The sequence below is a fragment of the Cupressus sempervirens genome, chromosome 1, assembly GCF_028749045.1.
Source record: "Cupressus sempervirens isolate cs-2001-9-10 chromosome 1, ASM2874904v1, whole genome shotgun sequence".
Lineage (NCBI taxonomy): Eukaryota > Viridiplantae > Streptophyta > Pinopsida > Cupressales > Cupressaceae > Cupressus > Cupressus sempervirens.
In genome coordinates this window covers 72,709,513-72,724,830 of record NC_143118.1, presented here as the reverse complement: position 1 = coordinate 72,724,830, position 15,318 = coordinate 72,709,513, and the positions used below count along the sequence as shown (strand labels likewise).

The 15,318-nt window shown below is 31.7% G+C and overlaps 1 protein-coding gene across 1 annotated transcript; it reads left to right on the top strand.

The window, feature by feature from the left end:
* The first annotated feature begins 734 nt into the window (after positions 1-734).
* LOC149576210 (F-box/kelch-repeat protein At1g80440-like) lies at positions 735-1,802 on the top strand. The gene has a single exon (XM_089794035.1). The coding sequence runs from the start codon at positions 735-737 to the stop codon at positions 1,800-1,802; it is 1,068 nt and encodes a 355-aa protein (XP_089650161.1).
* Positions 1,803-15,318: the final 13,516 nt, after the last annotated feature.

Below are 15,318 nucleotides of genomic sequence, written 5' to 3'. Positions count from 1 at the left end.
AGATGAGTGGAAGCTTCTTCCCAACATGCTTCAAAAGGAGTGGCTATGTTCCTCAGTTTTTATAAAAGGAATGCTTTATGTTGTCAGCTTGTTTGATGAGGAGCTTCAGCGGTTCGATCCAGAGAGAGGAGTTTGGTCCACTTTGCCCAACGTCTGGTTTATTCCAGATTGTGTGCATCCCATTGTGGCCGCATTTGGGCAAGTGGCACAATTTGACTCTACACAGAATTTGTGGGCGGAAGTTGATGGGCTTCCTCAGCCGCTTGACAGGGTTGATGCTGCGGTGTTTGGGGATGATGGGATTTGCTTGAGTGGGATTGAATCGGACACCAAAGATAAAGTTTTCTACATGTATTACCCCCCACTGGAAATAGGGGTTAACACAGGGAGATGTGTCTCTGTTGAGATGCCTCAATACTTGTCCCACAGCAAGATCGAATCTTTGGCCACTGTGATGATTTGATTCTGATGCTAAGAGTGGAAACTATTATTTAGTAATTGAAAGTCTTTTCAATATATTTAGTACTTGTACTTGAATAATTTAAAAAAAAATACTCAAAACATGCGTCATCTACAGCGTTACATTTCAAAATTAAGAATCAATGTCTATATTTAAAAGCATGCCTATATTTAGAGTCAATCATATTCTACTTCAATATATATAACTTATGAAAAATAATTTAATACGAGTTGCAATTTATTTGAGCAGAGTGTAACAGCAGAATTGGTTGGTAATGGAGTATTTCGAGGTAATTCCAGAAGATTTGGTGAGAAAGATCTTAATGAAAACGTCTTGTGAATCTCCCGCCATTCTGAAGACAGTTTGTAAAAATTGGAAGTCCGTGGTGGAAAATCCCATGTTTTATGAGGAAAGATTGAGCGAGCGTGGGTCTAAGGAGTTGATATGTTTGCTTGGAAATGTAGGTCCTCTGGTAACTATTTACGACCCCATTAACAAATCATGGAAAACACTCCGTCTTGTCCCTACCCAATTTCAATTCTACGCATTTTCCAAATGTATCTGCGTTAAACAGAAACTGGTTTTATTAGGTTCATATGAGCACTACAAGTACACTGCAGGTTTGAAGCGCAAAAGACTGGCGAGAAATTACAGGGCCATTTTGATCTTTGATTTTGTGTCTTGTAAATGGCAGAAAGGTGCAGATATATTGCAAGAGGAAGATTTTGCGTGTTGTGCATCTTCTCATGAAGGACTGATTTACGTTGCAGGAGGAAGAATGAATGGTGAAATCACAAGCCGGGCTGCAGTTTACAATGTGGAGAGAGATGAGTGGAGGCTTCTTCCCAATATGCTTCAAAGGGATTGGTTGTGTTACTCTATTTTTATGGAAAACATGATGTATGTCATGAGAACATATCATCAGGAGCTTCAGCGATTTGATCCAGAAAGAGAAGTTTGGTCCACTTCGCCCAACATCTGGTTTGTTGAAGATTGTGTTGAGCGCATTGTGCCTGCATTTGGGCGTTTGTATTGCTTTCAGTGGGATGTTGTGACTGAATATGACTCGGTAGAGAATGTGTGGAAGATTGTTGACGATTTTCTTGAGCCTCTTGACAGAATTGATGCTGCAGTGTATGGGGATGGGATTTTCTTGAGCGGGCTTCAATCGGGCACCAACAATGCAGTTTTCTATATCTACCAACCTCCATTAGAAACAGAAACAGAAAAAGAAACAGGGGCGGAACTGAAGAGACGGATATGGGTCTCTGTTGAGAAGCCTCCACAATTTTCCAATATTGATAGGATCGAATTTGTGTCCACTGTGATTGTGATTATTTGATTGGGGTTTTTCCCAAATTGGTTGTGGTTTTTCATTTGATGTAAAAATCTGAACTTTTCATTGATTTTGAGAAGACTGACACAGAGTTGTTTTGGTTCGCCTTGTTTGTTTTAAAACAAATTTCTGTGATCAGGTTTTCTTTTTCAAATTGATTGTTATTTTATTGGGCTCTTCAAATTCATTGTTGTATTGTGGCTTTTCATTGGCTGTGAAGAACTAATCTCCAAAAAACTCATCTCCAAATAGTTTACTCACAATGACTACTTAGCGATGCAGCAATAACCTTACTCTGCTGCTGTTCTGATTTTGTATTATTATGATTTTTCTTCTTCCAATAAATTTGGCTTTGCTATTACTTGAAATTTAATGCACCAAGTTTTACTCTAAATTTTGCTTCGCTATTACCTTAATGCACCAAGTTATACACTAAATTTGGCTTCGCTATTACCTGAAATTTAATACACCAAGTTATACACTAAATTTTGCTTCGCTATTACCTGAAATTTAATGCACCAAGTTATACACTAAATTTGGCTTCGCTATTACCTGAAATTTAATGCACCAAGTTATACACTAAATTTGGCTTCGCTATTACCTGAAATTTACTGCACCAAGTTTTACTCTAAATTTGGCTTTGCTATTACTTAAAATTTAATGCACCAAGTTATACTCTAAATTTGGCTTTGCTATTACCTAAAATTTAATGCACTAAGTTATACACTAAATTTGGCTTCGCTATTACCTGAAATTTAAGGCACCAAGTTTTACTCTAAATTTGGCTTCGCTATTACCTGAAATTTAATGCACCAAGTTATACTCTAAATTTGGCTTCGCCATTACCTGAAATTTAATGCACCAAGTTATACACTAAATTTGGCTTTGCTATTACCTGAAATTTAATGCACCAACTTTTACAGTAAATTTGGCTTTGCTATTACCTAAAATTTAATGCACCATGTTTTACTCTAAATTTGGCTTTGCTATTACTTGAAATTTAATGCACCAAGTTTTACTCTAAATTTGGCTTTGCTATTACCTGAAATTTAATGCACTAAGTTATACACTAAATTTGGCTTTGCTATTACCTGAAATTTAATGCACCAAGTTTTACTCTAAATTTGGCTTTTCTATTACTTGATATTTAATGCACCAAGTTTTACTCTAAATTTGGCTTCGCTATTACCTGAAATTCAATCTACCAAGTTATACATTAAATTTGGATTCGCTATTACCTGAAATTTAATGCAACAAGTTTTAATCTAAATTTGGCTTCGCTATTAACTGAAATTTAATGCACCAAGTTTTACTCTAAATTTGGCTTCGCTATTACCTGAAATTTAATGCACCAAGTTTTACTCTAAATTTGGCTTTGCTATTACCTGAAATTTAATGCCCCAAGTTATACACTAAATTTGGCTTCGCTATTACCTGAAATTTAATGCACCAAGTTATACACTAAATTTGGCTTTGCTATTACCTGAAATATAATGCACCAAGTTATAGTCTAAATTTTGCGTCGCTATTACCTGAAATTTAATGCACCAAGTTATACTCCAAATTTGGCTTTGCTATTATTTGAAATTTAATGCACCAAGTTATACACTAAATATGGCTACGCTATTACCTGAAATTTAATGCACCAAGTTATACTCTAAATTTGGCTTCGCAATTACCTGAAATTTAATGCACCAAATTATACTCTAAATTTGGCTTCGCTATTACTTGAAATTTAATGCACCAAGTTTAACTCTAAGTTTGGCTTCGCTATTTCCTGAAATTTAATGCATCAAGTTTTACTCTAAATTTGGCTTCGCTATTACCTAAAATTTAATGCACCAAGTTATACACTAAATTTGGTTTCGCTATTACCCGAAATTTAATGCAACAAGTTTTACTCTAAATTTGGCTTCGCTATTATCTGAAATTTAATGCACCAAGTTTTACTCTAAATTTGGCTTCGCTATTACCTGAAAGTTAATGCACCAAGTTATACACTAAATTTGCCTTCGCTATTACCTGAAATTTAATGCACCAAGTTTTACTCTAAATTTGGCTTCGCTATTACCGGAAATTTAATGCACCAAGTTATACACTAAATTTGGCTTTGCTATTACCTGAAATTTAATACACCAACTTTTACTCTAAATTTGGCTTCGCTATTACCTGAAATTTAATGCACCAAGTTATAAGCTAAATTTGGCTTTGCTATTACCCAAAATTTAATGCATCAAGTTATACACTAAATTTGGATTTGCTATTACCTGAAATTTAATGCACCAAGTTTTACACTAAAATTGGCTTTGCTATTACCTGAAATTTAATGCACCAAGTTATATAGTAAATTTAGCTTTGTTATTACCTGAAATTTAATGCACCAAGGTTTACTCGAAATTTGGCTTTGCTATTACCTGAAATTTAATGCACCAAGTTTTACTCTAAATTTAGCTTTGCTATTAACTGAAATTTAATGCACCAAGTTATACACTAATTTAACTTTGCTTTTACCTGAAATTTAATGCACCAAGTTCTACTCTAAATTTGGCTTTGCTATTACCTGAAATTTAATGCACCAAGTTTTACTCTAAATTTGGCTTCGCTATTACCTGAAATTTAATGCACCAAGTTATACACTAAATTTTAATTTTGCTATTACCTGAAATTTAATGCACCAAGTTTTACTCTAAATTTGGCTTCACTATTACCTGAAATTTAATGCACCAAGTTATACACTAAATTTGGCTTCGCTATTACCTGATATTTAATGCACCAAGTTATACTCTAAATTTGGTCTTGCTATTACCTGACATTTAATGCGCCAAGTTATACTCTAAATTTGGCTTTGCTATTACCTGAAATTTAATGCACCAAGTTATACACTAAATTTGCCTTGGTTATTACCTGAAATTTAATGCACCAAGTTTTACTCTAAATTTTGCTTCTCTATTACTTGATTTTTAATGGACCAAGTTATACACTAAATTTGGCTTTGCTATTACCTGCAATTTAATGCACCAAGTTTTACTCTAAATTTGGGTTTGCTATTATCTGAAATTTAATGCACCAAATTTTACTCTAAATTTGGCTTCGCTATTAATTGAAATTTAATGCACCAAGTTATACACTAAATTTGGCTTCACTATTACCTGAAATTTAATGCACCATGTTTTACTCTAAATTTGGCTTCGCTATTACCTGAAATTTAATCTACCAAGTTATACACTAAATTTGGCTTCGCTATTACCTGAAATTTAATGCAACAAGTTTTACTCTACATTTGGCTTCGCTATTACCTGAGATTTAATGCACCAAGTTTTACTCTAAATTTGGCTTCGCTATTACCTGACATTTAATGCACCAAGTTATACACTAAATTTGGCTTTGCTATTACCTGAAATTTAATGCACCAAGTTTTACTCTAAATTTTGCTTCGCTATTACCTAAAATTTAATGCACCAAGATATACTTTAAATTTGGCTTCGCTATTACCCGAAATTTTATGAACCAAGTTATACACTAAATTTGGCTTCGCTATTACCTGAAATTTAATGAACCAAGTTATACACTAAATTTGGCTTTGCTATTACCTGAAATTTAATGCACCAAGTTTTACTCTAAATTTGGCTTTGCTATTACCTAAAATTTAATGCACCAAGTTATACACTAAATTTGGCTTTTCTATTACCTAAAATTTAATGCACCAAGTTTTACTCTAAATTTGGCTTTGTTATTACCTGTAATTTAATGCACTAACTTATACACTAAATTTGGTTACGCTATTACCTGAAATTTAAGGCACCAAGTTTTACTCTAAATTTGGCTTCGCTATTACCTGAAATTTAATGCACCAAGTTATACTCTAAATTTGGCTTCGGCATTACCTAAAATTTAATGCACCAAGTTATACACTATATTTGGCTTTGCTATTACCTGAAATTTAATGCACCAACTTTTACAGTAAATTTGGCTTTGCTATTACCTGAAATTTAATGCACCAAGTTTTACTCTAAATTTGGCTTTGCTATTACCGATAATTTAATGCACCAAGTTTTACTCTAAATTTGGCTTTGCTATTACCTGAAATTTAATGCACAAAGTTATATGCTAAATTTGGCTTCGCTATTACCTAAAATTTAAGGCACCAAGTTTTACTCTAATTTTGGCTTCGCTATTACCTGAAATTTAATGCACCAAGTTATACTCTAAATTTGGCTTCGCCATTACCTGAAATTTAATGCATCAAGTTATACGCTAAATTTGGCTTTGCTATTACCTGAAATTTAATGCACCAACTTTTACAGTAAATTTGGCTGTGCTATTACCTAAAATTTAATGCACCATGTTTTACTCTAAATTTGGCTTTGCTATTACTTGAAATTTAATGCACCAAGTTTTACTCTAAATTTGGCTTTGCTATTACCTGAAATTTAATGCACTAAGTTATACACTAAATTTGGCTTTGCTATTACCTGAAATTTAATGCACCAAGTTTTACTCTAAATTTGGCTTTTCTATTACTTGATATTTAATGCACCAAGTTTTACTCTAAATTTGGCTTCGCTATTACCTGAAATTCAATCTACCAAGTTATACATTAAATTTGGATTCGCTATTACCTGAAATTTAATGCAACAAGTTTTAATCTAAATTTGGCTTCGCTATTAACTGAAATTTAATGCACCAAGTTTTACTCTAAATTTGGCTTCGCTATTACCTGAAATTTAATGCACCAAGTTTTACTCTAAATTTGGCTTTGCTATTACCTGAAATTTAATGCCCCAAGTTATACACTAAATTTGGCTTCGCTATTACCTGAAATTTAATGCACCAAGTTATACACTCAATTTGGCTTTGCTATTACCTGAAATATAATGCACCAAGTTATAGTCTAAATTTTGCTTCGCTATTACCTGAAATTTAATGCACCAAGTTATACTCCAAATTTGGCTTTGCTATTACCTGAAATTTAATGCACCAAGTTTTACTCTAAATTTAGCTTTGCTATTAACTGAAATTTAATGCACCAAGTTATACACTAATTTAACTTTGCTTTTACCTGAAATTTAATGCACCAAGCTCTACTCAAAATTTGGCTTTGCTATTACCTGAAATTTAATGCACCAAGTTTTACTCTAAATTTGGCTTCGCTATTACCTGAAATTTAATGCACCAAGTTATACACTAAATTTTAATTTTGCTATTACCTGAAATTTAATGCACCAAGTTTTACTCTAAATTTGGCTTCACTATTACCTGAAATTTAATGCACCAAGTTATACACTAAATTTGGCTTCGCTATTACCTGATATTTAATGCACCAAGTTATACTCTAAATTTGGTCTTGCTATTACCTGACATTTAATGCGCCAAGTTATACTCTAAATTTGGCTTTGCTATTACCTGAAATTTAATGCACCAAGTTATACACTAAATTTGCCTAGGTTATTACCTGAAATTTAATGCACCAAGTTTTACTCTAAATTTTGCTTCTCTATTACTTGATTTTTAATGGACCAAGTTATACACTAAATTTGGCTTTGCTATTACCTGCAATTTAATGCACCAAGTTTTACTCTAAATTTGGGTTTGCTATTATCTGAAATTTAATGCACCAAATTTTACTCTAAATTTGGCTTCGCTATTACTTGAAATTTAATGCACCAAGTTATACACTAAATTTGGCTTCACTATTACCTGAAATTTAATGCACCATGTTTTACTCTAAATTTGGCTTCGCTATTACCTGAAATTTAATCTACCAAGTTATACACTAAATTTGGCTTCGCTATTACCTGAAATTTAATGCAACAAGTTTTACTCTACATTTGGCTTCGCTATTACCTGAGATTTAATGCACCAAGTTTTACTCTAAATTTGGCTTCGCTATTACCTGACATTTAATGCACCAAGTTATACACTAAATTTGGCTTTGCTATTACCTGAAATTTAATGCACCAAGTTTTACTCTAAATTTTGCTTCGCTATTACCTAAAATTTAATGCACCAAGATATACTTTAAATTTGGCTTCGCTATTACCCGAAATTTTATGAACCAAGTTATACACTAAATTTGGCTTCGCTATTACCTGAAATTTAATGGACCAAGTTATACACTAAATTTGGCTTTGCTATTACCTGAAATTTAATGCACCAAGTTTTACTCCAAATTTGGCTTTGCTATTACCTAAAATTTAATGCACCAAGTTATACACTAAATTTGGCTTTTCTATTACCTAAAATTTAATGCACCAAGTTTTACTCTAAATTTGGCTTTGTTATTACCTGTAATTTAATGCCCTAACTTATACACTAAATTTGGTTACGCTATTACCTGAAATTTAAGGCACCAAGTTTTACTCTAAATTTGGCTTCGCTATTACCTGAAATTTAATGCACCAAGTTATACTCTAAATTTGGCTTCGGCATTACCTAAAATTTAATGCACCAAGTTATACACTATATTTGGCTTTGCTATTACCTGAAATTTAATGCACCAACTTTTACAGTAAATTTGGCTTTGCTATTACCTGAAATTTAATGCACCAAGTTTTACTCTAAATTTGGCTTTGCTGTTACCGATAATTTAATGCACCAAGTTTTACTCTAAATTTGGCTTTGCTATTACCTGAAATTTAATGCACAAAGTTATATGCTAAATTTGGCTTCGCTATTACCTGAAATTTAAGGCACCAAGTTTTACTCTAAATTTTGCTTCGCTATTACCTGAAATTTAATGCACCAATTTATACTCTAAATTTGGCTTCGCCATTACCTGAAATTTAATGCATCAAGTTATACACTAAAACTGGCTTTGCTATTACCTGAAATTTAATGCACCAACTTTTACAGTAAATTTGGCTTTGCTATTACCTAAAATTTAATGCACCATGTTTTACTCTAAATTTGGCTTTGCTATTACTTGAAATTTAATGCACCAAGTTTTACTCTAAATTTGGCTTTGCTATTACCTGAAATTTAATGCACTAAGTTATACACTAAATTTGGCTTTGCTATTACCTGAAATTTAATGCACCAAGTTTTACTCTAAATTTGGCTTTTCTATTACTTGATATTTAATGCACCAAGTTTTACTCTAAATTTGGCTTCGCTATTACCTGAAATTCAATCTACCAAGTTATACATTAAATTTGGATTCGCTATTACCTGAAATTTAATGCAACAAGTTTTAATCTAAATTTGGCTTCGCTATTAACTGAAATTTAATGCACCAAGTTTTACTCTAAATTTGGCTTCGCTATTACCTGAAATTTAATGCACCAAGTTTTACTCTAAATTTGGCTTTGCTATTACCTGAAATTTAATGCCCCAAGTTATACACTAAATTTGGCTTCGCTATTACCTGAAATTTAATGCACCAAGTTATACACTCAATTTGGCTTTGCTATTACCTGAAATATAATGCACCAAGTTATAGTCTAAATTTTGCTTCGCTATTACCTGAAATTTAATGCACCAAGTTATACTCCAAATTTGGCTTTGCTATTATTTGAAATTTAATGCACCAAGTTATACACTAAATATGGCTACGCTATTACCTGAAATTTAATGCACCAAGTTTTACTCTAAATTTAGCTTTGCTATTAACTGAAATTTAATGCACCAAGTTATACACTAATTTAACTTTGCTTTTACCTGAAATTTAATGCACCAAGTTTTACTCTAAATTTGGCTTTGCTATTACCTGAAATTTAATGCACCAAGTTTTACTCTAAATTTGGCTTCGCTATTACCTGAAATTTAATGCACCAAGTTATACACTAAATTTTAATTTTTCTATTACCTGAAATTTAATGCACCAAGTTTTACTCTAAATTTGGCTTCACTATTACCTGAAATTTAATGCACCAAGTTATACACTAAATTTGGCTTCGCTATTACCTGAAATTTAATGCACCAAGTTATACTCTAAATTTGGTCTTGCTATTACCTGACATTTAATGCGCCAAGTTATACTCTAAATTTGGCTTTGCTATTACCTGAAATTTAATGCACCAAGTTATACACTAAATTTGCCTTGGTTATTACCTGAAATTTAATGCACCAAGTTTTACTCTAAATTTTACTTCGCTATTACTTGATTTTTAATGGACCAAGTTATACACTAAATTTGGCTTTGCTATTACCTGCAATTTAATACACCAAGTTTTACTCTAAATTTGGGTTTGCTATTATATGAAATTTAATGCACCAAGTTTTACTCTAAATTTGGCTTTACTATTACCTGAAATTTAATGCACAAAGTTATATGCTAAATTTGGCTTTGCTATTACCTGAAATTTAATGCACCAAGTTTTACTCTAAATTAGGCTTTGCTATTACCTGAAATTTAATGCACCAAGTTTTACTCTAAATTTGGCTTCGCTATTACCTGAAATTTAATCTATCAAGTTATACACTAAATTTGGCTTCGCTATTACCTGAAATTTAATGCAACCAGTTTTACTCTAAATTTGGCTTCGCTATTACCTGAAATTTAATGCACCAAGTTATACTCCAAATTTGGCTTCGCTATTACCTGAAATTAAATGCACCAATTTATACAATAAATTTGGCTTCGCTATTACCTGAAATTTAATGCACCAAGTTTTACTATAAATTTGGCTTCGCTATTACTTGAAATTTAATGCACCAAGTTATACACTAAATTTGGCTTCACTATTACCTGAAATTTAATGAACCAAGTTATACACTAAATTTGGCTTCGCTATTACCTGAAATTTAATGCACCAAGTTATACACTAAATTTTGCTTTGCTATTACATGAAATTTAATGCACCAAGTTTTACTCTAAATTTGGCTTTGCTATTACCTGAAATTTAATGCACCAAGTTATACTCTAAATTTGGCTTTGCTATTACCTGAAATTTAATGCACTAAGTTATACACTAAATTTGGCTTCGCTATTACTTGAAATTTAAGGCACCAAGTTTTACTCTAAATTTTGCTTCGCTATTACCTGAAATTTAATGCACCAAGTTATACACTAAATTTGACTTCGCTATTACCTAAAATTTAATGCGCCAAGTTTTACTCTTAATTTTGCTTCGCTATTACCTGAAATTTAAGGTACCGAGTTATACTCTAAATTTAGCTTCGTTATTACCTGAAATTTAATGCACCAAGTTATACACTAAATTTGGCTTCGCTACCTGAAATTTAATGCACCAAGTTATACACTAAATTTGACTTTGCTATTACATGAAATTTAATGCACCAAGTTTTAATGTAAATTTTGCTTTGCTATTACCCAAAATTTACTGCACCACGTTTTATCCTAAATTTGGCTTTTCTATTAGCTGAAATTTAAGGCACCAAGTTATACTCTAAATTTGGATTTGCTATTAACTGAAATTTAATGCACTAAGTTATAAACTAAATTTGGCTTCGCTATTACCTGAAATTTAGGGCACCAAGTTTTACTCTAAATTTGGCTTCGCTATTACCTGAAATTTAATGCACCAAGTTATACTTTAAATTTGGCTTCGCCATTACCTGAAATTTAATGCACCAAGTTATACACTAAATTTGGCTTTGCTATTACCTGAAATTTAATGCACCAACTTTTACAGTAAATTTGGCTTTGCTATTACCTAAAATTTAATGCACCAAGTTTTACTCTAACTTTGGCTTTGCTATTACCTGAAATTTAATGCACCAAGTTTTACTCTAAATTTGGCTTTGCTATTACCTGAAATTTAATGCACCAAGTTATACACTAAATTTGGCTTTACTATTACCTGAAATTTAATGCACCAAGTTTTACTCTAAATTTGGCTTTGCTATTCCTTGAAATTTAATACACCAAGTTTTACTCTAAATTTGGCTTTGCTATTACCTGAAATTTAATGCACCAAGTTATACTCTAAATTTGGCTTTGCTATTACCTGAAATTTAATGCACCAAGTTTTACTCTAAATTTGGCTTTGCTATTACCGATAATTTAATGCACCAAATTTTACTCTAAATTTGGCTTTGCTATTACCTGAAATTTAATGCACAAAGTTATATGCTAAATTTGGCTTCGATATTTCCTGAAATTTAAGGCACCAAGTTTTACTCTAAATTTGGCTTCGCTATTACCTGAAATTTAATGCACCAAGTTATACTCTAAATTTGGCTTCGCCATTACCTGAAATTTAATGCATCAAGTTATACACTAAATTTGGCTTTGCTATTACCTGAAATTTAATGCACCAACTTTTACTGTAAATTTGGCTGTGCTATTACCTAAAATTTAATGCACCATGTTTTACTCTAAATTTGGCTTTGCTATTACTTGAAATTTAATGCACCAAGTTTTACTCTAAATTTGGCTTTGCTATTACCTGAAATTTAATGCACTAAGTTATACACTAAATTTGGCTTTCCTATTACCTGAAATTTAATGCACCAAGTTTTACTCTAAATTTGGCTTTTCTATTACTTGATATTTAATGCACCAAGTTTTACTCTAAATTTGGCTTCGCTATTACCTGAAATTCAATCTACCAAGTTATACATTAAATTTGGATTCGCTATTACCTGAAATTTAATGCAACAAGTTTTAATCTAAATTTGGCTTCGCTATTAACTGAAATTTAATGCACCAAGTTTTACTCTAAATTTGGCTTCGCTATTACCTGAAATTTAATGCACCAAGTTTTACTCTAAATTTGGCTTTGCTATTACCTGAAATTTAATGCCCCAAGTTATACACTAAATTTGGCTTCGCTATTACCTGAAATTTAATGCACCAAGTTATACACTCAATTTGGCTTTGCTATTACCTGAAATATAATGCACCAAGTTATAGTCTAAATTTTGCTTCGCTATTACCTGAAATTTAATGCACCAAGTTATACTCCAAATTTGGCTTTGCTATTATTTGAAATTTAATGCACCAAGTTATACACTAAATATGGCTACGCTATTACCTGAAATTTAATGCACCATGTTATACTCTAAATTTGACTTCGCAATTACTTGAAATTTAATGCACCAAATTATACTCTAAATTTGGCTTCGCTATTACTTGAAATTTAATGCACCAAGTTTAACTCTAAGTTTGGCTTCGCTATTTCCTGAAATTTAATGCACCAAGTTTTACTCTAAATTTGGCTTCGCTATTACCTAAAATTTAATGCACCAAGTTATACACTAAATTTGGCTTCGCTATTACCCGAAATTTCATGCAACAAGTTTTACTCTAAATTTGGCTTCGCTATTATCTGAAATTTAATGCACCAAGTTTTACTCTAAATTTGGCTTCGCTATTACCTGAAATTTAATGCACCAAGTTATACACTAAATTTGCCTTCGCTATTACCTGAAATTTAATGCACCAAGTTTTACTCTAAATTTGGCTTCGCTATTACCTGAAATTTAATGCACCAAGTTATACACTAAATTTGGCTTTACTATTACCTGAAATTTAATACACCAACTTTTACTCTAAATTTGGCTTCGCTATTACCTGAAATTTAATGCACCAAGTTATACTCTAAATTTGGCTTTGCTATTACCCAAAATTTAATGCACCAAGTTATACACTAAATTTGGATTTGCTATTACCTGAAATTTAATGCACCAAGTTTTACACTAAAATTGGCTTTGCTATTACCTGAAATTTAATGCACCAAGTTATACAGTAAATTTAGCTTTGTTATTACCTGAAATTTAATGCACCAAGGTTTACTCGAAATTTGGCTTTGCTATTACCTGAAATTTAATGTACCAAGTTTTACTCTAAATTTAGCTTTGCTATTAACTGAAATTTAATGCACCAAGTTATACACTAATTTAACTTTGCTTTTACCTGAAATTTAATGCACCAAGTTTTACTCTAAATTTGGCTTTGCTATTACCTGAAATTTAATGCACCAAGTTTTACTCTAAATTTGGCTTCGCTATTACCTGAAATTTAATGCACCAAGTTATACACTAAATTTTAATTTTGCTATTACCTGAAATTTAATGCACCAAGTTTTACTCTAAATTTGACTTCACTATTACCTGAAATTTAATGCACCAAGTTATACACTAAATTTGGCTTCGCTATTACCTGAAATTTAATGCACCAAGTTATACTCTAAATTTGGTCTTGCTATTACCTGACATTTAATGCGCCAAGTTATACTCTAAATTTGGCTTTGCTATTACCTGAAATTTAATGCACCAAGTTATACACTAAATTTGCCTTGGTTATTACCTGAAATTTAATGCACCAAGTTTTACTCTAAATTTTACTTCGCTATTACTTGATTTTTAATGGACCAAGTTATACACTAAATTTGGCTTTGCTATTACCTACAATTTAATACACCAAGTTTTACTCTAAATTTGGGTTTGCTATTATCTGAAATTTAATGCACCAAATTTTACTCTAAATTTGGCTTCGCTATTACTTGAAATTTAATGCACCAAGTTATACACTAAATTTGGCTTCACTATGACCTGAAATTTAATGCACCATGTTTTACTCTAAATTTGGCTTCGCTATTACCTGAAATTTAATCTACCAAGTTATACACTAAATTTGGCTTCGCTATTACCTGAAATTTAATGCAACAAGTTTTACTCTACATTTGGCTTCGCTATTACCTGAGATTTAATGCACCAAGTTTTACTCTAAATTTGGCTTCGCTATTACCTGACATTTAATGCACCAAGTTATACACTAAATTTGGCTTTGCTATTACCTGAAATTTAATGCACCAAGTTTTACTTTAAATTTTGCTTCGCGATTACCTGAAATTTAATGCACCAAGTTATACTCCAAATTTGGCTTCGCTATTACCTGAAATTAAATGCACCAATTTATACAATAAATTTGGCTTCGCTATTACCTGAAATTTAATGCACCAAGTTTTACTCTAAATTTGGCTTCATTATTACTTGAAATTTAATGCACCAAGTTATACACTAAATTTGGCTTCACTATTACCTGAAATTTAATGAACCAAGTTATACACTAAATTTGGCTTCGCTATTACCTGAAATTTAATGCACCAAGTTATACACTAAATTTTGCTTTGCTATTACATGAAATTTAATGCACCAAGTTTTACTCTAAATTTGGCTTTGCTATTACCTGAAATTTAATGCACCAAGTTATACTCTAAATTTGGCTTTGCTATTACCTGAAATTTAATGCACTAAGTTATACACTAAATTTGGCTTCGCTATTACTTGAAATTTAAGGCACCAAGTTTTACTCTAAATTTTGCTTCGCTATTACCTGAAATTTAATGCACCAAGTTATACACTAAATTTGGCTTCGCTACCTGAAATTTAATGCACCAAGTTATACACTAAATTTGACTTTGCTATTACATGAAATTTAATGCACCAAGTTTTACTCTAAATTTTGCTTTGTTATTACCCAAAATTTACTGCACCACGTTTTATCCTAAATTTGGCTTTTCTATTAGCTGAAATTTAAGGCACCAAGTTATACTCTAAATTTGGATTTGCTATTAACTGAAATTTAATGCACTAAGTTATAAACTAAATTTGGTTT